Source organism: Miscanthus floridulus, chromosome 5 (assembly GCF_019320115.1).
Source record: "Miscanthus floridulus cultivar M001 chromosome 5, ASM1932011v1, whole genome shotgun sequence".
NCBI classification, from domain to species: Eukaryota; Viridiplantae; Streptophyta; class Magnoliopsida; order Poales; family Poaceae; genus Miscanthus; species Miscanthus floridulus.
Window position 1 is genome coordinate 14,457,853 of NC_089584.1, and position 26,415 is coordinate 14,484,267.

The 26,415-nt window shown below is 42.6% G+C and overlaps 2 protein-coding genes and 1 pseudogene across 2 annotated transcripts; 1 reads left to right on the forward strand and 2 right to left on the reverse strand.

Annotated features, from left to right (window-relative positions):
- The first annotated feature begins 561 nt into the window (after positions 1-561).
- LOC136449566 (receptor-like protein 7) lies at positions 562-6,015 on the forward strand. Its single transcript, XM_066449621.1, has 6 exons — positions 562-3,818; positions 3,918-4,284; positions 4,363-4,476; positions 4,760-5,092; positions 5,187-5,300; positions 5,658-6,015. Exon 1 carries the CDS (start codon positions 605-607, stop codon positions 3,683-3,685), a length of 3,081 nt encoding a protein of 1,026 aa, XP_066305718.1. The 5' UTR covers positions 562-604; the 3' UTR covers positions 3,686-3,818; positions 3,918-4,284; positions 4,363-4,476; positions 4,760-5,092; positions 5,187-5,300; positions 5,658-6,015.
- Positions 6,016-12,866: 6,851 nt separating this feature from the next.
- Positions 12,867-17,338, reverse strand: LOC136449569 (receptor-like protein 7; annotated as a pseudogene).
- Positions 17,339-19,910: 2,572 nt separating this feature from the next.
- LOC136449567 (single myb histone 5-like) lies at positions 19,911-25,083 on the reverse strand. The gene is made up of 7 exons (XM_066449622.1): positions 24,788-25,083; positions 23,081-23,288; positions 22,687-22,916; positions 22,476-22,560; positions 21,745-21,828; positions 20,509-20,856; positions 19,911-20,188 (listed from the first exon to the last, which is right to left on the reverse strand). The coding sequence occupies exons 2-7, from the start codon at positions 23,228-23,230 to the stop codon at positions 20,174-20,176; spliced, it is 912 nt and encodes a 303-aa protein (XP_066305719.1). The 5' UTR covers positions 23,231-23,288; positions 24,788-25,083; the 3' UTR covers positions 19,911-20,173.
- Between the last annotated feature and the right edge of the window lie 1,332 nt (positions 25,084-26,415).

Sequence of the window (26,415 nt, forward strand, 5' to 3'; positions counted from 1 at the left end):
TGCAGATCGATTGTACCAAGCTGTTTGGAAGCAGCGAAAATCCCCAAGTCTACAACTTCGTGTCTGTACCTGTGCATGCAATTGCTATCGTTTCAACAAATTTGTATGCTTCCACAGTTCCACTGCAATAGCAGTGGCAATAACGGTTCCCAGGAATACAATGATTATTGCAAGCAAATAAAAAAAATAACCCTCGTACACGAAATTTATTTGAGATCGATACATAATTAATAACAAGGCTTCCTGCCTTCTCAAAATGCCAACCGCGACTGATCGAGACCGGCCGGCCGGCCGCATCACGGCATCAGGATTCAGGACTTGGTCACGAGTCGGTCACCACGAATATGCCCTGAAATTGCCTCTAGGTTGTTGTACCGTAGTTATTATTACTTGCGTGCAAAGGCGGTTAATTAGATTCGTGAACGCGTAGCTGTCCACGTATTATCTTTCTGTTTCTGAAAACGTCACCACACAAGTGTGTGGGTGACTTGCTTGTGCCGTGTCCGTGTCGCTTGATATTATAAATATAAATACGAGGCCATAGGCCCAGAGCGTGGGCAACGACCGAGCTAGACGAATGAGTCCCAAGTTCTAAGCAGTCAGCATGATGATGGTCTCCATTACCAGCCACCGCCAGCAGCTCCTGCTGTACCTGCACTTGCTCGTTCACTTGTTCCTTGGGATCCAACATCAGCTCTCGCACTCCCTCGCCACCTACAGCAACCAAACTACCATACCACCAGCAGCAGCCGTTCCGTGCCGGCCAGACCAGTCCGCGGCGCTGCTCTGGCTGCGGCGTTCCTTCTCCACCACCGACTCCACATGCACCCTCGCGTCGTGGCGGCCCGGCACGGACTGCTGCCGCTGGGAGGGCGTCGCCTGCGCTGCCGCTGACGGCCGCGTCACCACCCTTGACCTCGGGGAATGCGGGCTGCAGAGCGCCGGCCTCCACCCGGCTCTTTTTGAGCTCACCTCCCTGAGGTACCTGGACCTCTCCTTCAACAGCTTCAACGAGTCGGAGCTCCCGGCTGTTGGGTTTGAGCTGCTCACCGAGCTCACCTACCTCAACCTCTCCTACACCGACTTCATAGGCAACATACCGCACGGGATACGGCGACTCAACAAGCTGGTATCCCTGGACTTCACCAACTGGATTTATCTTGTTGAAGGTGACAATGACTATTTCCTGCCACTCGGCGAAGGAAGGTGGCCCATCGTAGAGCCAGACATTGGATCATTCGTCGCTAACCTTAGCAACCTCAAGGAGCTTTATCTAGGCAATGTCGACTTATCCGGCAACGGGGCAACATGGTGCAGTGCCTTTGCTAATTCCACTCCACAGCTTCAGGTTCTTAGCCTACCAAATACATACATCGATGCTCCAATTTGTGAATCGTTGTCCAGCATTCGCTCACTGACCATGATCAACCTAAACTATAACAAAGTCTATGGCCAAATTCCAGAGTCCTTTGCTGACTTACCTTCCCTCAGTGTTCTTAAGCTTGCCTATAATCGCCTCGAAGGACGGTTCCCGATGAGGATCTTCCAGAACATAAACTTAACGGCTGTTGATGTTCGTTATAATTCCAAGGTATCTGGTCTACTTCCCAATTTCTCATCACATAGTATTATGAAGGAACTGGTTTTTAGCAACACCAACTTCTCTGGTCCCATTCCGAGTTCAATAAGTAATCTCAAATCCTTGAAGAAATTAGGTATTGCAGCAGCTGACTTTCACGAGGAGCAGCTTCCCACTTCAATTGGTGAGCTCAGATCATTAACATCACTACAGGTTTCTGGGGCTGGTATAGTAGGAGAAATACCATCTTGGGTTGCAAATTTGACTTCTCTGGAAACTCTACAGTTCTCGAACTGTGGGTTATCTGGTCAAGTACCTTCCTTCATAGGTAACCTCAAGAATCTAATTAAATTAAAATTGTATGCATGTAATTTTTCTGGTCGAATTCCTCCACATCTATTTAATCTTACTCAATTAGGCATCGTAAATTTACATTCCAATAGTTTCAGTGGTACCATCCAACTCAACTCATTCTTCGAAATGCCCAACCTAGTCATACTGAATCTTTCAAACAACAAGCTTTCCGTGGTAGATGGAGAATACAATTCTTCATGGGCATCCATCCAAAACTTTGATACTCTATGTCTAGCATCTTGTAACATATCCAAGCTCCCTAATACCTTGAAGCACATGTATTCTGTTGAAGTTCTTGACCTTTCAAACAATCACATCCATGGCCCTCTACCACAGTGGGCATGGGATAATTGGATCAACTCTCTCATCTTGATGAACATATCACACAACCAATTTAGTAGTGGTATTGGATATGGCCCTGTCATTCTTGCTAATATGTTTGTTATCGATATCAGTTATAACCGATTTGAAGGGCCTATACCTATACCAGGACCGCAGAACCAACTATTTGATTGCTCAAACAACCAATTCTCATCCATGCCATTCAATTTTGGTTCTCACTTAAGTAGTATTTCCCTACTCATGGCTCATGGAAACAAGTTGTCTGGAGAAATTCCACAATCAATCTGTGAAGCAACAAGCCTTATGCTCCTTGATCTCTCCAATAATGATTTGATTGGCTCCATCCCTTCTTGTTTAATGGAGGATATGAGTCGCCTCAATGTATTAAATTTGAAAGGAAATCAACTTCATGGAAGATTACCAAATAGCCTGAAGCAAGATTGTGCATTTGAGGCATTAGACTTTAGTGATAATCAGATTGACGGACAATTACCTAGATCTCTAGTTGCTTGCAAAGACTTGGAGGTTTTTGATATTGGGAAGAATCTTATTAATGATACATTTCCATGTTGGATGAGTATGCTTCCTAAACTTCAAGTTCTTGTTCTAAAGTCCAACAGGTTCATTGGAGATGTGGGGCCATCTATTTCAGAATATCAAAATAGGTGTGAGTTTGGAAAACTTCGAATTATTGACTTGGCTTCAAACAATTTCTCTGGATTATTGCGAAACAAGTGGTTTACGTCAATGGGATCCATGATGACTAAAGATGTCAATGAGACGTTGCTCATGGAAAATCAATATGATCTACTTGGCCAAACATACCAGTTCACCACTGCCATCACATACAAAGGATCTGATATTAGTTTTTCTAAAATATTGAGGACCATTGTCATCATTGATGTTTCTAATAATGAATTCTATGGCACTATTCCTGAGTCAATTGGGGACCTTGTTCTACTTGGTGGGCTAAATATGTCACATAATGCCCTCATTGGACCGATACCATCTCAGCTTGGCATGCTACATCAACTTGAGTCACTAGACTTGTCTTCAAATGAACTTTCTGGAGAGATCCCATGGGAGTTGGCATCATTGGACTTTCTTTCTGTGTTGAATCTATCCTACAACAAACTGCAGGGAAGAATACCCGAGTCTTCCCACTTCTTGACATTCTCCAATCTCTCATTTTTAGGAAACATTGATCTGTGTGGGTTTCAAGTGTCCAAAGCATGTAACAACATGACACCAGATATGGTTCTACATCAGTCAAAGAAGGTATCAATAGACATTGTACTATTCCTTTTTGCTGGATTGGGATTTGGTGTCGGATTTGCAATTGCAATTATCTTGACATGGGGAATCTCAAGGAGCTCATCGTTACATTTCCAATCCAATTGTCGAAGATAATGTTCCATCTCCAATAATCTGTCCAACTACTTCACCTGGTTTGGTTGAGTACAAAGGCAAGATTGTGGTTGCATCAACATGGAAGCATTATGAAGCATCAATAGCTGCTGATTCTATTTCTAAAGGTTTTTGGGTAAATTCTGCAACTTAGCTCTAGTTCTTTACAAATGTATCACTGTTGTTTCTTACTAATAGTATGTCTATTTTGTGCTTATAATTACTATTTTTGCAGCAAAGATTTCGATTCAATCCAGCCAAAAGAAGTAGAATCAAGAGAACATGTTGGATCTTGCTGCTCAGTCCTCCTAGGGAGCATCATATATTATGCAAGAATCACTGCAACAATGGAACATTTTCATGAAGTGGAGAAAATAACTATTTGTGACAAGATTGCCAGACATTTCTATTTGACGCGAGAGGAGTATGCTGCACGATGCCCACCTTGGTGTAAACAATCTTGTTGGGACGTTCTGGCCACAGAGTGGAGCAGTCCAGAATTCAAGCAAAGATCGGAGAATAATCGTGCCAATTGCTACAGCCGTAAGTTTAAACCGTACAAAGGAGGGTCCAACTCTATTGCAACAATAAGGGAGAAATTGGTTAGTGTCCAATTACTAAATTCTGTTGTTTACTTGTTTGCAGTAACAATTAATTTTAGATTCTTGTTATTATTGTAGTCAAAGAAATTAGGAAGACAAGTATGTGAGATAGAGGCATGGGTCCATACTCATATAGGTTCAAATCATGAAGATACCACTTCACTCAACACAGAAGAGGCAACTGCATGCTTGGTAAGTGCGATATGAATATCCGAAGTGCCAACTAATTTTGTACATGACCTGAAATTAAAGTATAGAGTTGATAAATGGTTTCTGTACAGCTACACATTACTTTGAATGCATGGTTTTGGTACATCGATTCAGTGCAGCAAGAAATTTTAACCAATTTTAGTTGGATTTTAATAGTATGGTTTCAGTACATATGAATTGCTTCTGTACATATGAATGGCTGGCTGGCTGATCTCTCTTTTACTTCTCAGTCAAATGCCCACACATTATTTTATTTATGTGGCAGGAGAAATAGAAAGCTAAGGCCATTGAACTAAATGGACCAGATTTTGATTGGTTGTACTCTCCGGTTGATGGTAGAGCTCTTTATGAATGCTCTTGTGGCCGCCCACATAGAAAAATGGGCTACATTTAATGGGATGGTCAATTACAAAGAAGTCCTCCCGAACTTAAGGAGAAATCGTGAATCTGCAATGCTAGGCACCAACGCCAAGAGGAAGATGAGCGATTGAGGAAGGAAGCTCATGACTGTCGTGTGGCCAAGGAATATGCCCAAAATATGACGGAGTGGAGTAGAATGGTACATGCTTACACCGAGAACATACAAAAATTTATGGAGGTGACGTTTCACATGCATCCTTTTCTATCCATCTTATTGCCACTTGAGTTACCTGTTAATGAGTATACATATACATTTGATTATTGAATTGTAGAGAGTTGCTGAGCTAAATGGTATGCCTTCCACATCTGTTCCTGGTCCTCTGCCTCCACCACCTGTGCCTCCTATGTATGCTGATGTATCATCTTTAAATCCATCTCCTGATAATGTAAGTTTAATTGCTCTACATTTGCTTATTTGAAGGACTGTAACTGCAGTTATTTCTTCCTGTCTCACGTGCACAGCAGCTGTGGCTGCAAATGAGTGCAATTCTTCTAGCAAAAATACATGTCTGCTATAGCATTAGCATCTATATCTCCTGTACACATGAATGCATCCTGATTTTCAATTTCGATTACATGGTGTGCTTCCATCTGTCTTTTGTTAATGTTAATTGCTGTACACATTTCAGCTAGACTAGTGAAACCTATTTTCAAATGCTATGTCTTTGAACCTATTTTTTGGCATAGCGTTTACCATGAAATTTCCATTTATTTAATAAAATTCCATTTGTTTAATTGAATAGGCTTGTACTGGTGGCTCTTTTGTTGGAATAGAAAGTCCTGAAGAAACATTGAGTAGGATTGCTCGAGGAAGATTCTGTGGCCACGAAAATGCAGCAACTACAAGTGGTGGTGGCAACTACTCTCCTCCGATCGACGAGTTTTCATTTTTCTGAATTCTTATGTTGCCAAAACATGGCACTTATCTTTTGTCGCCAAAACATGACACCTATGTTCTGTTACCAAAACTAACATAGATTAGACAACTCCTTTTGAGTTAGTGTTTAACTGTTAGATGGACAATTATTATTAGTGAATGAACACCATGATTGTAATGTGATGATGCACTGTTTGAGTTTGAATGCACTAAATTATTGCTGATGGTATTGTGTCAACGTGTTCAAATTTGAATTTTGTATATAAAATTAATTACAATTATTTGAGATCAAATATGATGCCATGCCAGATATATTTCCCTAGAGATCAGTTTCCTAGGGAATCCTGAAGTCCTAGGGACAATACCTTTACACGTTGGATTTGTGTCAGCATGCGCAGCAGGTTCCCTAGGGAGCCATTTTCCTAGGGAAATCAGAATCCCCTACGGTTTCAGTCAAAACCGTAGGGCACCTTCGTATTTTCCGTTGAAGTGTTCTCTAGGACTATTTCCCTACGAAATACCGTAGGGGCTCAGGTTCCCTACGGTTTTGGGCCTTTTCCCTAGGAATTCAAACCCTATGGAAACTCGTAGTTTCCAGTAGTGAACAGAGTTTAAGGACCGAAATGACATACTTTCTAAGTTGAGGGACCGGGATGACACATCTCTGCAAGTTCGAGGACCGGCCATGGAGTTTACTCTTCATCAAACTAGTGAGAAAGGAAACCCGCATCATGGCTAAAAACCCTTTGGGATTCCTACATTTTTTTCTTTGGCCTACCCAAATGATCGTTGCCTCAAAATTCTTACGCTTATATGTCCTTGTGTTTTTGCATTCCTATATTTTGAACAGGTTCTTTTCCATTACATTGCCCCAAGTCAAACTTTTCTTTTGATTAAGTTTTTAGAAAAAATATATTAACATATACAAAAATTCAACTAAATACAATATCAAGACATTCCATAAAAAACAATGAAACTATCATCAAACTAATTTGATGGTGTAGATATCAGTGATTTTTTATAAACTTGGTCAAATTTAAAAGAGTTCGGCATAGAACAAAGCTAAACTGACTATAATTTAGAATGGACGAGTATTTTATAATTATATTATAACCAAAAGCATTAATTAAAGTTTAATTTAATTAGTTTATTTCAAATACTCTCACAACGTTATTTATTTGTGACTGAAGAAATTATGGTTTTTGTGCTCATCATGGTTTATACTAGGAATACAATTTGGATTTCAGCCTAAATGAAATCTGACTAAAATGAACTAACGAAGTCCTGAAAATATCCATTGATGCCACCACTTTCATCCCTTACACGGTGTGTATTGGGGGTTTGGAGATTATCATGGGCCATGTCCTACGTGTGCATGCAAGTTGGCCAATCAACACACTGTGTTACAACTTTACAAAGTCAAGGTCACCAATGTGGTGCAGGCTATTATCAGCGACTGGAAGCATGGAGTATAAGCTAAGTTGGCCAATCGTTCGTATCTGTTACAACTTCGTCAAGTCAAGGTCGCCGTGCAATGGGCAATGGTGGAGGTTGTTATCACTTATCAGCGGGTTGAATCAGGCAATGCCCTCTGCCGTGCGATCGAGGTCTGTGCCACCATTGGACGTACAAACACTAAAGCACGCTTGCTCGCATAGTCGCATTATATTCGATCAAAGTCGTCACAAATTCACCATTGCTCTTCTGACAACAGCACACTCAGTAAGCACGAAAGCTGCTTCGGCGCGCCTCCCGTGTGTCAGTTCGTTGAGGTTAGGGATGGGTTGCAAAGGGGTTGCTCCAAGACTGGAAATTCAGGCAAATTTTGCAGATCGATTGTACCAAGCTGTTTGGAAGCAGCGAAAATGCCCAAGTCTACAACTTCGTGTCTGTACCTGTGCATGCAATTGCTATCGTTTCAACAAATTTGTATGCTTCCACAGTTCCACTGCAATAGCAGTGGCAATAACGGTTCCCAGGAATACAATGATTATTGCAAGCAAATAAAAAAAGTGACCCTCGTACATGAAATTTATTTGAGATCGATACATAATTAATAACAAGGCTTCCTGCCTTCTCAAAATCGTTTTGTAGTGGGAAATCCCCAAGACATTGCAACTACTGCAATGGCAAACCCAACACCAAATCCTAGTCTGACAAAGAGGAATAGCATAATATCTACAGATTTCTTCTCGGAATGATGTGGCACCATCACAGTTGCTGGTTTCGTGTTGTTGCATTCTTTTGACAGCGGAGGCCCACACAAACCATCATTTCCCCAAAATGAGTCATTGAAAAATGTCATGAAATGAGTTGATTCCGGTACTCTTCCTTCCAACTTGTTGTAAGATAGGTTCAACTTTTTTTTTAGGAAAACCGGAGGGGTTTCCCCTACTGGGATTTATTAAACAAACAAACAAAAGGGTACAAATACAGGTTCACGAAACAAAGGACACAAAAAAATAAGGAAGATCACGCATAATTGTCTAGCCATGAACTAAGTGAAGGTCGGAGTGCTTGCTTTGCCCAGAGGATAACCCCTGCAAACTCATCCTTGAAAATTTGCTTGCATCCTAGAAGTGAGACAGGTCTATTTCTGAAGATATGGTCATTGTGCACAGACCAAATTTCCAGGGAAGAAGGAACTGCAAGCTGCGTTCTGAAGCTGTCCAACATGGTTCCTCAGACTCCAGCTACCTCAAATTTCAGATGAGTTCATCTTGATTATACACGCCCCAAATTTTTTCCTGGGTTGGAGAATGGAGAGTGTGAGACCGTGGGCCAGGTTGGGCCAAACCGAATTTGCGTCACTGTAGCTTCAGTGTACTGTAGCAACATGGAAGTCTAGTACCACGCTAGAAGTTGGAGGAAAACTGAGCCAAGTTAAAAGCCTAGACTTGGGAGGCTGTTAACTCCGGATTGATCCTTTTACGCGAAGCGTTGACGAAAGTGCAAGAGAGTTAATTAACAAGTGTGGTTCATTCAACATGTAGAGTGGGTCTTAGCCGTCTTCCCGGGTCGGAGCTTTACATAGAGGCAAGGCTTTGTGACGGGGACCGATGGGGTCCAGGGTCACCACATGATTGGTTGTCTCCATATACACGTTCAGATTTTTCATGGGAGAGAATAAAATTTCTTTGCAAGAGCTTGACCGGAAGGGGCTGTGGTGTTGTTGATCATGGCTGCAGCTTTTGCGGATTAGTAGAACAGGAGCAGGAGCAGGAGCGTGTGGGTCTGCCGATCCACTCCAATGGCGTTAGATTCTTCGGTTGCTCTGAACCATACACGATAAAACAAATTAGTGGTTGTGGACCAGTTCAAATATTTTGCTGTCAAAATGATTTGACTCACAATACCATCCAAGTCACAACTTGTTATACCATTATTACTATCTGCCACGCGATCCAAGTCCAAGTCGCCGGAGACCCAATAATTCACGCAGTAGTACCCCACTGGCTTAACAGCAACCTGAGCTGGGGTAATAAGGGCCCGACACAGCTCAGCTTAAATATATAAGGTGTTTTTTTTTTACAAAATAGCTTCATAAGCAGCTTTTTTATTAAAGCTGAGCTGTTTTGGAGCAAGTGTTTGGTAAAACAGCTTCACATGATGGAATAAGGAATACAATGAGGATAATATGTGAGATAAAGCTGGGATAAGCTACTCATCATGTCTTTGTGAGAGGAGGAGAAAAACAACTTCACCTATGAAGCTGTTTTGAAAATGAGTGTTTGGCAAAAAAAAAAAAAAAACAGCTCACAACAACTCATAAAGTTGTGTATGAGTTGTACCCCTAAAATAGCCGTTCGTCAAGTGATCAGGATGGGGATATAGATGGGTATAACAGGACCGTTGTTCATTAACATTATCTCCCAAATCCTTCTATTATTTCATTATCTGCGTTGAGATACAGTGATAGGTTTTATCGCCAGTGGATAGTACTTTCCATATCTTAATAAACAGTGTATAGCAAACATTATATTTGAAGTAAACTAGTCCATCAACCAATGCTCTCACACAAGCTATACAATTTTAGGAGACAGAAGCATTAATTATTATTTAATATCGCTGACTAATAAAAATTGCATATATTGAATGGTATATTTTTTCTTTGTTTATTTTCTCACATAATAGGCATAATATATATTATGTGATGTCTATTCAGTTATGGTAAACTAATCAGTTACTTATCTAGTTAAAAACTTAACCTCTTCATGGATCTATTTTTTTTTTCAATTTTTAATCCTATTAGTTATTACAACGTTTTTATCCTTAAATTAAGTTGAGGCTCATGTGCCTGTTGTGTCCTTTTATTTACCCTTTTTCTTTACTTTAAAAATGAAAGATTAGGTCATAGAGTACACTCTTTTCTTTTAAGTACTACGATGGCATAAATAGTCATTAGAAACTTGCACCACATTGCTTAAAGGATAAGGAAGCAATGCTAAACCTCAAGAGCATATTAATATTTAAGCCTTATAATGATAATTTACTTTGAAAGAATCTCAAAGACCATAAAGATATAGCCACATTTAGTATGTCTTAAGCTCCTCCACTTCTCATTGATGGCAAGGTCGTGGTACATGCTTAAGGCAGCGCAGCGTGACCGCATCAAGTTTTACAGCATGATATACACTACTACAAAATCGATTTTCAGTGACGGGAGCTTTTCTTCACAGGCGGGTCAATTTACAGCTGCCTCAATTGTGGCTCCAAACCGCCTCTAGAAATGCATATGTAGAGCGTCTGTTGTTCCCAACCACCTCTACAAATGCCCCTATTTTCAAAGACGGATATATTCCCAGCTCCCTTTGAAAATCGATTTCTAAAGGTGGCTCTATTTCCAGTTGCCTCTAGAAATCAATTCCAGCCGACTCTAAAAATATGAGTTGCATAGTAAAATTCAAAATTTTAAACGATCTTGGATGGAGAAACGACCAATGAAAAAGATGTAGATCTCACAAAGTTATACAACTTATAGTTGACAACTTTTTTCATTAGAAAACATCTATTCATGGAAAACTACGTTTGAAGTTCTCATATTTGAAATTTGATTTTTTTCAAACGACCTCAGATGGAGAAACAATGAAAACAAAAGTTATAGTCTCAAAAAGTTATGCAACTTCAAAGTTGACAACTTTTTCATTTGAAATCATCTGTTCATTGGAAAACTATGCTTGAAGTTATCACATTTGAAATTTGAATTTTTCAAATGACATCAGATGAAGAAACGAACAAAACAAAAGTTGTAAATCTTGAAAAGTTATATAACTTTGTAGTTGATAACTTTTTCATTTGAAATCATCTATGCATGAAAAATTATGTTTGAATTTAACACATTTGAAATTCTAAATTTTTTAAACGACCTCGGATGAAGAAATGACCAAAACCAAAGTTGTAGTCTCGAAAAGTTATACAACTTTGTAGTTGACAAAGTTTTCATTTGAAATCATTTATAGTCTCAAATAGTCATTTTAAAATCGGATGAAGATAAAATGAGGAGGATGAATATCCCAAATAGACAAATAGACAAAAGTGTGTAATGGGCAGAGTGGTTAGGGAAGGAATGCGCTAGGCCGGTCGCGGAATGCTTGTTTTCGCACGGAAAATCATATGACTTGTGACTGCACGCGCATGTGGCTGTCGGGGGGTCTCCCGGGATAAAAACAAAATGCTATTTTTGGGCCTGATTTATTAATTTCTGCACAACAATTTCTAGAGGCGCCTCCTGTTCCAAACTGCCTCTAGAAATCCGATTTATAGAGTAAAAAGCCTTGATTTCTAGAGACAGAAAAGCAGAGGTGGTCGGGACACCTGTCTCTATAGAGGTATCCTAGACGCCTTTATAAATAAAATTTCTAGTAGTGATATATGCACGACAACAACTCAACTCAGAGAGTTTTCATACATAATAATAGCTAACAAACATATCCATAACAGATTGTGCACCTTGTTGTGTGATCATCTAGTTGACATGAGAATCAAAGATTTATTATCCAGTTATCAAGTTCTAATACGTCTTGAAATCGAACTCCGTACCGCATCCTCTATTTCAATATATCTTGAAATCAAACTCCATGCCATGCCTAGACAAATATTTTTCTAACTTATATGAGTATGGGTCATAAGTCTAGTTCATAAATAGGACAAACAGGTGTGCTAGGGTATTGGGAGAAGTAAAAAACAGACAGAAGAATCATTTTTTGCCTTTAATATTAGGTATATAGATTAGTAAATATACTAATCATGTGTTGAAATAGAACGTACATCTTATTGCACGATCACATGCACAATTTGCAGCTGCGAGATCTATTCACCGTTTATCATTTTCCAATACATTTTGGAAACGAATTCCATATCGTCACTTAACGCGTATTGGAATCGGATTTTATACCATCGCTGAATACATGTTATTCCAACTTGTATTAAATAGGTCGTGAATCCTGATCACACACATGGTATAGGAAAGGATGTGAGGACATTAGTGTAGTACACATGGTATAGAAAACGATGTGAGGACCCCCGAATACTATTTGGCGCGCCTGCTGCGCCATGTAGTAGCGCACGCGTGGCGCAAGGGGAGAGCGGGGACTGAGCGTGGAGGGTGTATGCTGGAGAGAGGAGGACGGCACGTGCACTTTGTGTCAAATATGTTTTTGTGAAATATGCATGCTGTACATAAACTTAAAAATGTGATAATTTTTTTGTCAAACATATATTTTTAATTCCGTTTGCATTATTACGTTCAATATGACGAGATCTATAAAAGTTGATCCATATTGGATATGTTTTGAACAATTTTCGTGATTGTAAAGTCTGACGCCTAAGAGTATAAAGTTTCAAATGTTGTAGTACAAAGTTTCAAAACTTGGAGTACATAAATGTTTTTTTCCAAAGTTGTTAAAGTGAATGGTACAACACTGTATGCATGTGGCCATCACGCAAGGATCAAGTGTTTCAGTAATTTGGCTAATAGAGACTAATTACAAGATATTTTGCCTCTTTCCAAATAAAATAATATATAAAAAATTATTTTTCGAGAAAGTAATATGTTATTTAGTCTCTTAGATCGACGGTCCATAGTTATTTGGGAGTACCATAGTAAAGCTCCTCTATTTCTCTTAATGAAATACTTGCTAAGCACCATCGCTAAAAAGATTCACAAGGTTCTCTAGAAAGGGAACACCAGAGAAAAACTCTGATTTTCTTATAGCTGATCTGTTTGAGACAGTAGCATAACATAGCCCCTGCTTACCATACATATTCATGGCACATTTATCTCCATAAAGAAGATTAAAATTCAATACATCATGATTGAGAGGGGATGTCTCTCAGTATCATTTTCTAATGCATATTCCCCATGTCACCACGATTACAAATGCAAATCCAACACCAAATCCTAATCCTGTGAAGAGGAATAGTATGACATCAGGTTTCTTATTCAGTGGATGCAGGACAATATTCGAACCATTGCTGCACCCTTTTGACAACGGAGGCCCGCACAAACCGTCATTTCCAAGAATGAGTCATTCGTGAATGTGCCGAAATGAATTGACTCTGGTATTCTTCCCACTAGCATATTGTCAGATAGATTTAATGTTGTGAGGAAGTCCAGTGATGCTAGCTCTTGCGGGATCTCCCCTGAAAGCTCATTTGACGAGAGATCCAATGACTCAAGCTGGTTCAAACGGCCAAGTTGGTTGGGTATGGCGCCTGTCAAGGCATTATGTGACATGTTCAATTCTGAGAGATAGACAAGATCACCTATTGACTTCGGGATGTCTCCATGGAACAGGTTACTTGAGACATCAATAAATACAAGGGCCACTAAATTATTTGAGAATGCAATGTCGTGCCCTTTGTGTGTGACCTCAACAGTAAATTGGTATGCCTGTCCATGAGGATATCGATTTTCCACCATAAATGTCTCGTTAGAAGAACTGGCCGTCATGGACTTCAAATTGCTAAACCACTCTTCTGGCAGTGTACCATAAAGGTTGTTTGAGGCTAAATCGACAACTCGAAGTTCCAAGAAATCACAATTGCTCCTATCTTCTGCAACAGAGGGTCCCAGTCCCAGGTGCCCAGTAAAATTGTTAGACTTCAACACAAGGACTTGAAGGTTAGGAAGTTTACTCATCCAACATGGAAAAGAGTCACTAATCTGGTTGTTTCCGATGTCAAATATCTCTAACCATTGGCAAGCCACCAGAGATCTAGGTATTTTCCCTTCAATCTTGTTGCTACCAAAATCTAATTCCTGGAGTGAACATTCTTCTTTCATGCTATGTGGCAACTCCCCGTGAAGTTGATTTCCCACCAAATTTAACACTTGTAGACTATTGAGGTCCTCCCACTACTACAAAAACAAATTTGCGCAGCGTTGCGATAACGCTCTCCGCGGCGGGCTCCTATTTTTGCCCGCTGCGGTAAATCCCACGATTTACCGCGGCGGGCATTTTTTATTTACTGAGGCGGGCACTTTTGCCCGCCACGGTAAATCGATTTACCATGGCGGGCATCCTATAAAGCCCGCCTCGGTTAAGGCCGAGACCCAATAGGCCCAGGGCGAGGCCCGTATCGTGTACTGGTATAAAATGAGCACTTAGGTTTCAGGCCTCTCCCACTCCCTCTCTCTCCCTCTCCCACTCCCTCTCTCTCTCCCTCGCCGGCGTGTGAAGGCCTCTCTGCGGCGCAGGGGCAAGCGAGGTCGCGCGCGCCACCACCTCTCCGTCGCGCGTGTCGCCGGCGTGTGAAGGCCTCTCCGCGGCGCAGCATCGAGCAAGGTCGCGCGCGCCACCACGCGGGTCCAGGACCGTGACCGGATCTGGCGAGGAGAGCGCCGCCGTGCCCGGTATCTCTCTCTCCCTCTCTCTCCCACCCTCTCTCTCCTCTCAGTACCTCCCTCATCTCTCTCTCGTAGGCGAGGAGCTGCGTGGCGCGCAGGGACGGGTGATCCACACGGCGGCGGATCCAGGCGGCCGCGTCGACTCCCTGCGACGTGGATCCACACGGCGGCGGATCCAGGGCGGCCGCGTCTACTCCCTGCTCCCACAACGTGGATCCACACGGCGACGACACGGATCCACGGCGAGGCGGCCCCAACCTGCGGCAATGGCGCAGATCCTGCGAGGATGACCTCCCCGGCGGCAGATCCGGCAAGGTGGAGACCCCGGCGGCGGATCCAGCGAGGTGCGGTGGCGCCAGTATTGGGTTGTGAATGGGCTCGTCGGTGGGCTCGAGAATGGGCTCGCCGGCGGGTTCCTGGGTTTTTTTTTTTGTTTTTTTAAACATTTAACCGCGGCGGGCATGCTAACGTGCCTGCCGCGGGAAATCGATTAACCGCAGCGGGCAAAGCGGCCCTCCGTGGGAAGGCCACGATTTACCGTGGCCTCTAGGCCGCGGCGGACGGCTTTGCCCGCCGCGGGAAACCGAAAATGCCCGCCTACAGTAAAGTTTGTGTAGTAGTGTCCATTAAGCAGGTAGGGATTGATCCATTCAAATTATTGTAAGAGAGATCAAGGAGATTCAGTCTCCATGCAGTGCATATCGGCGCTAGAATTTCTCCAGAGAGTTTGTTTCCAGAGGCTTTGAAAGATGCAGTATCAACGATGAAAGTGCCAAAATTAGATGGGATAGTTGAGAATTGGTTGCTTGAGTAATCCAGCATCCAATTTGCTTCCTGTGGTAAAGGTATTGCCCCTTGGAAATTGTTGAAACTGAGATCAAAATACTGGACGTATATAGGAAGAATAGGGTAATCATAACCCATGCTCGTAAAATTGTTATGTGAAAGGTTCAAAAAGCTAAAAGAGGACCATTTCTCCCATACCCATTGGGGCACAGCCCCGTTTATGTAGTTGTTTGAAATGTCCAGCCCATGAATCTGGTCCAGATTTCTCAAGTCATTTGGGAATTCAGATATGTTACAAGAAGCTAAACCCAAATACTTTATTGGGGGGAGGGATGCCAATGAAGAGTTGTCTTGGTCTTCTGGTACCACATTTAGTAGATTGTTTGAGAGATTCAAATCAAATAGCTTTGGTAGTTTCCAAAATGGAGTGAGTTGCACTGTACCAACCAAATTATTTGAATAAAGCAAGAGCATGTTCAAGTGTGTTAAATTTGAAATATGTTGAGGTATTTCCCCCAAAAAATTGCATCTGAAGAGTGCTAGTTTTCTCAATTTTGGAAAATTGCCGATGAAAGAAGGTATTGGCCCTGATAAACCACAATTTGAGAACTGGAGAACCAACAAAGAAGTTAAATTAGTCACCCATGCTGGTACTGGCCCTACTAGCCCGAATCCAGAGACCTCTAATAGTTTTAAGGACGTGAGCTGACCCATCGATGAGGGTATCTCCCCGGAAAACCCTCGACCACCAAGGGTTAACTTCTTCAAGTGTTGGAGATTGCTGATGGAACTCGGAATTGTACAAGAGAAGTTGGTGTTACCAAGAAGCAGATTCTTTAATCGGCTATCAGCAGAGAAATTTGGTAAAATGCCAGATATTTCGATATTGTTGCTAAGATCAACCGTTCTTAATTTCTTTTGTTCAAATATTTTCGGGGAGACCCACCCTTCATGATGATTACGGCTGAGCTGGAGTACTTCCAGAAAGGAGAAGTTGGCAAAGAACTGGGGAATAGGACCATCCAAATGATTTTTGCGTAGGTCAATTAGAACGAGCGAGCTCAAGCGAGACAGTGAAGCACTGATTGGCCCATGCAGATGGCAAAACGGTAAGCTAAGAACTTGAAGATTCGGAGTATAATTGGCAAGGGCATTGCACCACTCCATCGCAGGGTTATTTGACAAGTTCACAAAGCCAGCACGGAGCTCCAGCAAACTACTAAGGTTCGCAATCAATCTTGCAAGGTTTGGCTCTACAAGCCTATTCCCAGCATAATTGAAACTGTAACCATCATCGGCTAGGTCAAGGATATCGAAAGCAGCAGAGAGATCGAGGGAGACCAAATTCCTTAGACTTCCGATACCAGTTGGTATCTCCCCTGAAAAGCTGGAACTAGAGAGGTTGAGGTGGGTGAGCTCAGTTAAACGCTCGAACCCAGCAGCTGGGAGTTGAGACCCGTTGAAGCAGTTGCCACCAAGGTTGAGATACCTGAGTGAGGTCAGCTTGAAAAGCGCAGGGCTGAGCCCGCCACTCAATAAGCCGTAGTCGCCCAGGTCGAGAGATGTCACGCGCCCGTCGTTGGAGTGGTCGCAGTGGACGCCCTCCCATCCGCAGCAGTCGGTGCCAGGCCTCCACGATCGGAAGGGCATGGTGGAGTAATTGGTGACGGAGAAGGACTGCTTCAGCTGGAGCAACGCTAAGGCCTGGTCGGGAAGGCATGGAAGCACCGATGCGGTGATCGTCGTGTGGTTGGTGTACGCACCACCGCCTGCGCCTGGAGGTACAAGCGAGCATAAGGCTAGGACGACTACGAGCTGTATTATTTGTAGCAGCTGGAGGAGCAACACCGGCAGCTCATGAAAAGCCATTGTGGAGGGCATGTGTGCACTACCTACCGGTGGGTGGGGGCAGAGGGGAGTATGCCTAGTGTAGAGGGAGGATTCCACCGTGCCCCAGTTTTATACATCAGCGTAGCTCTTCTGATTTACGTTTACCGATCATTTAGCAGTCAAAGCAGCGTCGGTACCATGGGCCCTGGCGCCATGCTGCTCGGCCAATCGGCTCTCTGATTGCAACTTACTTACCAGTCAAAGCAGTCACAACCATGAGGCCATGCCAACGGATTCCCTGGATCGAGCGTAGACGAGACATGGGTTACAGAGCAAGAGCATCTCCGAGAGCCTTTCAAAATCTCACTCTCTAAATTATTATTTGGAGAGTCATTTGCATAAAAATCGATTTATATATCTTTTCACTCTCCATAAGTTTTTCTATATGTCGTGCTCACTCTAGAGACTCATTCTCGTTTTCTATTTTTGGCTAGCGAAAAATCCAGAATAGAAAATGGCTATATTTGGATAATCATTTAGAGAAGCTGTTGAAGAGTATTTTTTCACAAAAAACTCTATTCTTAGCATTTAGGAATGATATAGAGAGTCTCTTGGAGTTTCTCTAAGTCTTTACCTAGGTCATACATGTCTTGTTCATATAGAGCACTCAGTCATAAATATATAAAGTAGTCGTCATCGCTTACAATGCGAAGATGAGGTACATTCGTGGAAGCTTCAATTACAAGGCGAAGAATGGTGGTGGGGAAATCGGCTTGTATCAACTGAATTTTCATGTAATAAAAATGAATACGACAGAGGGCGACACCGAAGAGAAGGCGGGGACGGCGACGCCGAGGTGACGTGGCCCCCAGCCTCCAGGAATCTCCAGTGAGAAAGCACGGGACTCCCCCGCGTCTCCTGGATTTCGAAACCAGGAGGAGAGGCCCGCTGGTAAGAGACACCAAAGGAATAGAGTGGCGTGGAGGTCGGGAAGAGAGGCAGGTGGCGCGCTGTCTGTCATGGATTTATCGAAGTCGGACTGGAGGTGGGAGAGAGAACAGATCTAGGAACCGCAACCCGGTCGAAGGGGGGGAGGAGATCCAAAGCTTTTGGGGGCAACTCTAATTCATCCCTGAGTCCAAGCCAGAGGTTAGGGTTAGCTCCAAGCGCATTTTAGTGTGGATCCAGAAGGACATTTGGAGCTCAAAATCCTTCAATATCAATGATTGCTACCCCGTGAGCGATGGAGATATTTGGATTCAACCACCTTCGAAGTTGAATTTTCGCGGAAGAGGTTTGGGGAAAGGGTAAGAAGAAGAGCTTCACTAGGATCGTGAAGGAATCCATGGCGGGAAGAGGTCGAGGACGCGGACCAAGGCCGCACAGTCCAGATGAAGATTGGGAGAGATGGGGAGGTGGAGGCGGACGGTGGAATCAATACCCTCAGTATCCGCCGCCACAACCCCCACCACACTTCTTCAATTAGCCGCCGCCGCTGCCATATGGCTTCTTAGTTCTTACCCGATCAACCCCACATGCAGCATCCGCCATAGCATCCACCACCAGGCTTCAACAGGCAGTTTGAGGGACATCCAAGAGAGGGTGGATACCGAGGTGAAGAGGGCGCCAACAACAAGCACCTAGGCAGAATGGTCAAGGTCAGAAACAAGCTTAGGAGGCTAACATGTAGAGAGAGATTATGAAGGGTGTAGAATCTAGGAAACAGGCGGTTGAGAAAGGTGAGAGCTCTGGAGGAGGTGGGCTAAAATTTAGATCTAATTTTAGATCACTTGTTTGAAGCTTTATAATCAGCTCTAAATTTTAAACATCTAAAGTTTCGAGGAAGAAATCAAACAGGCCCTAAACGGTCCTATGTACCGCCGCGCATCGTTAGGTACCGACTTACCGTGTCGCACGGGTAAGAAAGCATCACGCACAGGATGATCGCACACGCACAGTTCCATCGTTAGGTTCCGACACGGTTTTCTCTTGATTTTTCTGCCATCCAACACCAGTCCGTCAGCCTCGCACATATTATAAACACAAAAGGCAACATATATCTACCTGTAGCTGGGCAGCAGCCGGTGCGACGGCCAGGGCCCATGCCACGAGGGGCCCATGAGTACATCTATGTATATAGTATTTTTTTAATGAAATGGAAATTTAAATGTCCACACACTTGGCACAAGTCTAAAATTAAGGAATTAGCTTGTCATCACTTCCTATTCTGATATTTAGCTATTCTCGATTGCCAACCGATCCTGATCAAGCAATCATTTCGCCTCCCAATTGCCTAGACCAATTGCCAAACACAGTTTCTAGTTTGTTTGCTTTTTATATATAAAGAGTTTCTAGTTATCTTCGCTAGGTTTGACAAGCGTGTTCCCTCTATGGAGGGTAAACGCCGACGCATATGGCCGTATCGGCGGCACACCAACAAGCCAACCAAAGTCCAATCCAAACTACAAAGAGACGCACAGTCGTCAGACTGCATGTGGACCAGTATTCTTCCTAGCCCTAGGAGAGCTCCTCTTGCAGTTGCAGGACAGAATGGCAGAGCTCCGACCATGCTATCGCTATCTCCCCAGACTGCCTATTTCATGATAGGTCCAAACACATGCAGCGATGCAAATGCTGTTGGTACAGTCCACGCGCTCGTGCTCAGAATCAGCGAAAACAGGCATGTTGATGTTGAGTTTACCCACGGCACCGAGTTCTGAAAATGGTGTCCCAATGGGGGAATACAACCAAGCTGCCGGCGTCGCTGTTGGTGTGTTGGAACCCACATGGATCCAATAACACAACTTTATACGGCTACAGGGACAGCTGTGTTTACCTGAACAACAGTTTAACATGAACTACATGCATAGGTGGCCTGCCCCTGCAGCACCGCTGGAACGCAACAGTTCCGAGTAGCATCAAGCTTGGGCCATCTGCACATGAACATCAAGGAGTCAGAATTCGGTAGAGCCGCAGATTCCATTGGTTGTTTCTTACTTCTCAAAAGCAGTTTGATTCTGCTTCCCGCACTCTGTTTTTCAAAAGTAGGTTCAAATGAATGCTTTTCCCTATGCCATGGCATAATTACCTTTGGAAATCATAATCTTTGGTGAATAAGCCAGCGGGTTCATGAAAACTTCTGATTTCAGGTTCTTTTAGTAACCAATCAGTTGCGTAAGGGGCTACGGAACTGGATTCTACATGTGAAAGGACAAGAGGGCATATCTAAAAGATTCATGGACTAGAGCTATACCAGTTTCGCAGCATTTCTGTTCTTCAGTGTCAAAACTGCTGCTTCAGCGAAGGCCTGTGCAGCTCGGGCCTCTGCTTCTGCAGCCTCTGCTTCCCTAGCAGCTGCTTCAGCTTCTGCCATGATAGCCTCTGCCTCTGCAACTGCATGAGCAGCTGCAGCCGCAGCTGCCTCAGCAGTCATAGTTGCCATACGAACCAATTCAGCATCAACTTGGGATCTCGTGAGGGTTCTACTAGCATCACTCCCTAATTTCAAGGGTTCTCCTTGCACGTCTTCCAGCAGCATCATCTTGGGGCTTCGGCCCTCTAAGCGTGGTGAACTAGGTGCTATCCTGTACTTCCGATTCACCTGCAAACTTCCACTGGTCATGCTGAAAAGCTCAAGGTTCTTCAATTTGAGAACATGCAACTTCTAATTGGATCAAAATATGAACATTCAGCAATGAAAGATGGCTCATTGGCTCATGGACACCATAAAGCCCACAAATTGAGTTGTGCTGAAAATAGCATTTAAAGTAAGATCAGCCAGAAACCTGCAGTCTAACAAGGATTCTACATGAAATTAAACAAGAAATCATTATGTAATAGACTAACAGTGTAGTATTGTGCATCACTAAACAAGAAATCAGTGCTTGCTAATACTGATTAACATGTTTGGCACTGTAATAATAGACAGATAGTAGAGTATGGTGCATGACTGAACAAGTCTATGCGTGTGCACCTTCTCAGAGCACATGCTTTATGGCCAAACATATGTGTCATGATAAACCTTCATATACTTGTATTCACAAATATGGCATATGAGTTGTTCCAGTTGGATGAAAACTAGGCTTCTGATGGTGTTATGCACAGATTTTACTTATCTAGGACTACTTCATTAGATCATATCATGAGAATGCACTAGTGTGGTGGTTGGCCAGTGGCCACCCAGTTGTGGTGCCATAGGACCAGGGTTTGAACCCTGGTTTTCACAAAAAGTCCCTCACTGTGTAACTGCTTTCAGAGATATACACAGTTGCATCCTAGGCAGTCAGCGTTCATGGCCTTCTTGACCCTGTGATTACGGTTTCTCCTTAATGCAGTGCCTTGGGGGAGACCTTTCCCCCAAGAAGAGGTTTTTTTGGTGATAACATTAATTGAATTTACTCACGTGGTATCACCTAGTAGTTTCATCTTTGAATTAACTTTATTTCTCATAGCATAAAATGATGTAGAGAGCTACAAAAATCATATTTACCTTTAACAATTTCCCACTGGTAGCTAAATCCTTCAGTTTTGCAGACAATAAGTGATCAAAATCACTAGGTGGCCAATATTGCTCCTACATAAAACCAGGGTAAGAACCTGATTGTGCACATAGCAAATAAGACGACCATGACCCAGTTGGCCAAGAATTTTTATTAGCTAATAAGAGAGAACATGATGATTTCAAAATGAAATCAGAACTCTGCAAGAAGACATAGTGCAATAGCTAACTTTTGACCAACAAAAGGACGAAATCTAATGTAGCTAGACATGCTTTTTTTATTGGATTCTAATATTTGATATCTGTGATATATCATTTTTATACAGTCAAATCAGGTGTACTGAAGTTCTGTTTCTGTATGAAATGGTGTTCACTATTTATTTAGGTGTTTAGGAGTAATGATCCTTGCAACAGATATGGGTGGCACCAGCCATCACTGCATAGGCAGGCAACCTGCCAACTTGGGCAAAATCATGAGTTCATGACGGCTGGGTAGTGCCACCTAGTTGATTTCTTATACACTTTTGTCAAAATAAAAACAATAAATTTATTATTAACAAGATATCTTGTGTATAAAAAGCTTTGGCTGACTAAATACAAACAAAAAGGCAAATAATGTTGACATTCAAAAGTAAAGGAAAATGGAAATGTAGACAGACCATAAAGCATATTATAAGTCTATAAGTCCTAGAAAGAAACAAAAACAAGAGAAGAATGCACACCTCTATGTAATTAGCAATAGTAGTTCTGTGTGACCCTGTAGGCTCATTCAAGTTCTTTATAGCCTCCATTATAATATTGTCTAGCCTGCATTAAAGCCATTAAAGTAAGTGAAGACTTCAGTCTATCTAGTTTTCTATTGAGATAACAAAGAGAGGAAAAAAAGTTAAACGGCACAATTATGTATTATTACATTTATGCATATGCAATCACCTTGAGTGAGATTTCTTTGAATTTGAAGTATTCCACGCTTCAACAGGCACTGATGCTATAGGAATAGGATTTAAATCAACAATCTCATCATCAACATCAGAAGTAACTGTGCTCAATGCCAACGAGTGATCATTATTCTTAGGAGCAGCTCGGGTTCTCCTCGTGGAAGTTCTCCCCCTGTCACGAGCACTCGATGAAGTGACAATTACATTCATGTTGCGCCATTTGTCCTAAGTAGTGATTAATAGAAAAGAACATATGAGCATTAAGATTGAAGATGAATCTGGAAATTTAAAAACCAAAAGACACATGATTTCAAGGAATACCCAAATATGGCAGTCCCTTCACTAAAGCAAACTTACGTAAAAAAAGGAATCGAGTGAATAGTTTTAACCTTTAGGTCAACATTCGAGCGGTAGCGCAATGTGGAGCTAAGTTCTGGATCATTCAATATCATACGCCAATTTCCAACTCCATGTCTCGCTACTCCAGCTCTAAGAGCAGCCTCTTCCTCAGAAGTCCACCTCTGTTTTGGAGCCCCCATGCGTAGGCCCAATCTTTTCAGTCAACTACAATATGAAGACAAATGTATACCTTCTAACCTGGATTGTGAATTCAATCCATTAGAACATTGTAAAACTGGAAGGAATATAACAACTCCTGGACTACAATAGATTAACACTACTGCAAACATTGAATCATCTGAAAACTCAATTCTAAGAATATTTTGGTAACAAACAAATCCAACATGTGCAAAAACTTATCATGAATAAATTCTTGTTTTAATATGTACAACATCCTGCCATGCTTGGCTAAAGAAGAAAATCAGGTTTGTACTACAACTTAAATATACCGAATATTAAGAAGGGAAGTCTAATGTACCACATAAAATCTGTACAGGCCTAGAAATTACTGAAAAAATATTTGCTGGTTTTCAAAGGCTCTGTTATTGTTCATGAATACAGTCTATGATATTCGTCATAGTATTAGGCCCTGTTTGGTTTCTACAGGCGCTCCTAAAATTCCTGTCACATCGAATGTTTAGACACATGCATGTCTATTAAATATAGACTAATTACGAAGCTAATTACATAACTTGCGACTAATTTGCGAGACGAATCTTTTAAGCCTAAGTAGTCCATGATTTGACAACATCGTGCTACAGTAAACATGTGCTAATGACAGATTACTTCGGCTTAAAAAAATCGTCTAGTAAATTAGCCTCCATCTATGTAATTGGTTTTGTAATTAATCTATATTTAATGCTCTTTATTAGTATCTAAATATTCGATGTGACATGAATCTTAGAAGCGACTAAAGAACCAAACACCCCCTTACTCCCTTCGGTCAAAAGTAAGTGATGTTATAGACATCGGCACTGTCCTGAATACACAACTTTGACTACTGATTCTTGTTGTGATATATTATGAATGATCTGCTGTCCAAGTTTAGATTGGTTCTTTGCACACAGCCCAAAAATATCACTTATTTGTGACTGGAGGAGTACACGAGTCAAAATGGCATAAAGTAGCCTCTATGATGTGATCAAACAGAGCTTCAAACTAGACTACTAGAGCTTGCAAAGCAACTTCAGAACTACTTTTTTTTCCTCAAAAAAGTGGTAACCGGCAAATCCAATCATATCCCAATAATATTGTGCAGTTCTATTTAAGAATTCCATTGCTATGGCATTAACAGCATGACCTAACCTCCTATGATACCAAAACAAACCATGAAAAAGATTGATGCAAGACATAAGACAACATGGGAGCATTTCATTTCATGAACAAGGAAACTGCTTCACCATCTCCATTTCTTACTGAAACTCCCTAACAAACTTAATAAATTGTAACACAGGAAGATGATGAGTTCAGGGTCAGGGGCGGACCCAGTAAAGTACATGGGTGTCCAGATGTACAAATGTACGGTCCATATTTTTCGCCAAAAAAATCGCAGCTGGTACGCATAATAATACATAAATAATACATAAATACACTTGCAATTAGATCAGATCCGAATTTACAAATACCCATATAGGTTAAGTTAGGGTTCGCGTGCTCGGTTTCGCACAACAGGAAGGGAAGAGAAGGGATGCGCATACCTGGTGGGTGCTCGTCCCCGGCCCGAGGAAGACCTGGCGAAGGAACCGACGAGGCTAGACCTGGGCGCCTGCCGTAGGTCTGCAACGGCGGTCGCCCAGCTGCGGCGCTGCGCCACGCGAGAGAGAGAGAGTGAGAGCGCGCACACCCGGCCTAAACCCCTTCCTTTGCTTGTTGCTGCCCGCCGCTCGGAAAATCGCTGCCCTACGTGGCGCTTGTCTCCGACCTCCCCCAAGCGTCAAGCCCGTCTCCTCTCCGGCTCTCCCTCGTCAATGGCCAGCTAGTCCTGCCACCCTGAGCCTGCGCTCCTCACTCGTGTGGTCCGGCACAGACATGTGCAATCTAGATAGCCAAAGGCCCATGGCCCACGGTCGTTAGCACGGCCCATGACCTGATGTTTCGGCCTTATCTAGGCACGGCCCGGCCCGACCCGACCTAATGGTCATCGGGGCCGTGCCGGCACACAGAGGCAGAGCTTGACTAATAAGAAATCAAGAGGGATACGTCTATTTAAAGCCCCCTTTGGCACGGCTCATCTAAAATGACTTTATCGGTGAAGCAAAAGCTGATGAAGCCAGAAAAATTAGCTTTTTTTAGCTTCTAGTTCATTTTAACCTCGGCTTACAAAACGGCTTCACACTACAGTGCCTCGATTTGCACAAAATAGATGAAGCCGAAGCCAGCATAAGCCGTGCCAAAGAGGCCCTAACTATGCGGTGTGTACTTAGTGCAAATTGTGTTTGCCAGGGGGTCATGGCCCATTTTTTCTGAACTAGGAAGGCCCGCCCCTGCCGGCACAACTGTCCGGACCACTCCTCCAGCACAACGTGTTGGCCTGTTCGCTTGAACTACTTTTCAGCCAAGTCAGTCTATTTTAGCTTATTCTCCCAAACAGAACACTATTGAATTAACCAAAACCAGCCAACTTAACGACCAATAGAACATATCAATAACCTAATCCTAACATGTCTTCATTCTACTCTAGCCTGTCATTTCCACTACCTCTGCCACTTTTTATCCTTTCTCCACTAGTACAGAAATAAGTTGTACTCCCGGTTGGGAAACCCCTTCAGTCCTGGTTTTCCAACCAGGAGCACAAATCCGGGATTAAAGGGCCCCTCCTTTAGTCCCGGTTTCTCGCCCGGGACTAAAGGTTGGTAATATCAACCGGGGCTAAAGGGCCCTCCTTTAGTCCCGGTTTCTCGTCCGGGACTAAAGGTCCAGATCGGAACAACACTAGACCTGCCAATACGGATGCACATCCAATTAAGTCCATCCAACGAAATTCAATAGAGCAACTAAACTTACGGACTTGAATGGATGACGAAATATAAACGCAGAATCAAAGATATAGAGCCGCAAATCAAACGCATGCAGTTCATCCTGAATCATCATCAACATACGGATAGTAGGCAAAGACAACAGATACTAACATAACAGTCACCATACACAAACTCAGATGACAAAGGATAGATCAATCACCATACAAACTCAGATCCATCCACCCTAACATGACAGTACTGGTAGAGATACCATAAAACTCAGCAGATGATACTATAATACTAGTAGTAGCATATGAAGATAACTAGTCACACCACCGGCGGCTTGCTTTTTCCTCCTACGGGGCCAC

Excerpts from the sequence above, each read along its gene's own strand:
- LOC136449566 (XM_066449621.1), top strand. The coding sequence starts at position 605 with ATGATGATGGTCTCCATTACCAGCCACCGCCAGCAGCTCCTGCTGTAC.
- LOC136449567 (XM_066449622.1), bottom strand. The coding sequence starts at position 23,230 with ATGGGGGCTCCAAAACAGAGGTGGACTTCTGAGGAAGAGGCTGCTCTT. Across the intron at positions 22,917-23,080 it reads GCTCGAATGTTGACCTAAAG|GACAAATGGCGCAACATGAA; the intron begins GTTAAAACTATT and ends ATCACTACTTAG. Across the intron at positions 22,561-22,686 it reads TCAAAGAAATCTCACTCAAG|GCTAGACAATATTATAATGG; the intron begins GTGATTGCATAT and ends GCTTTAATGCAG.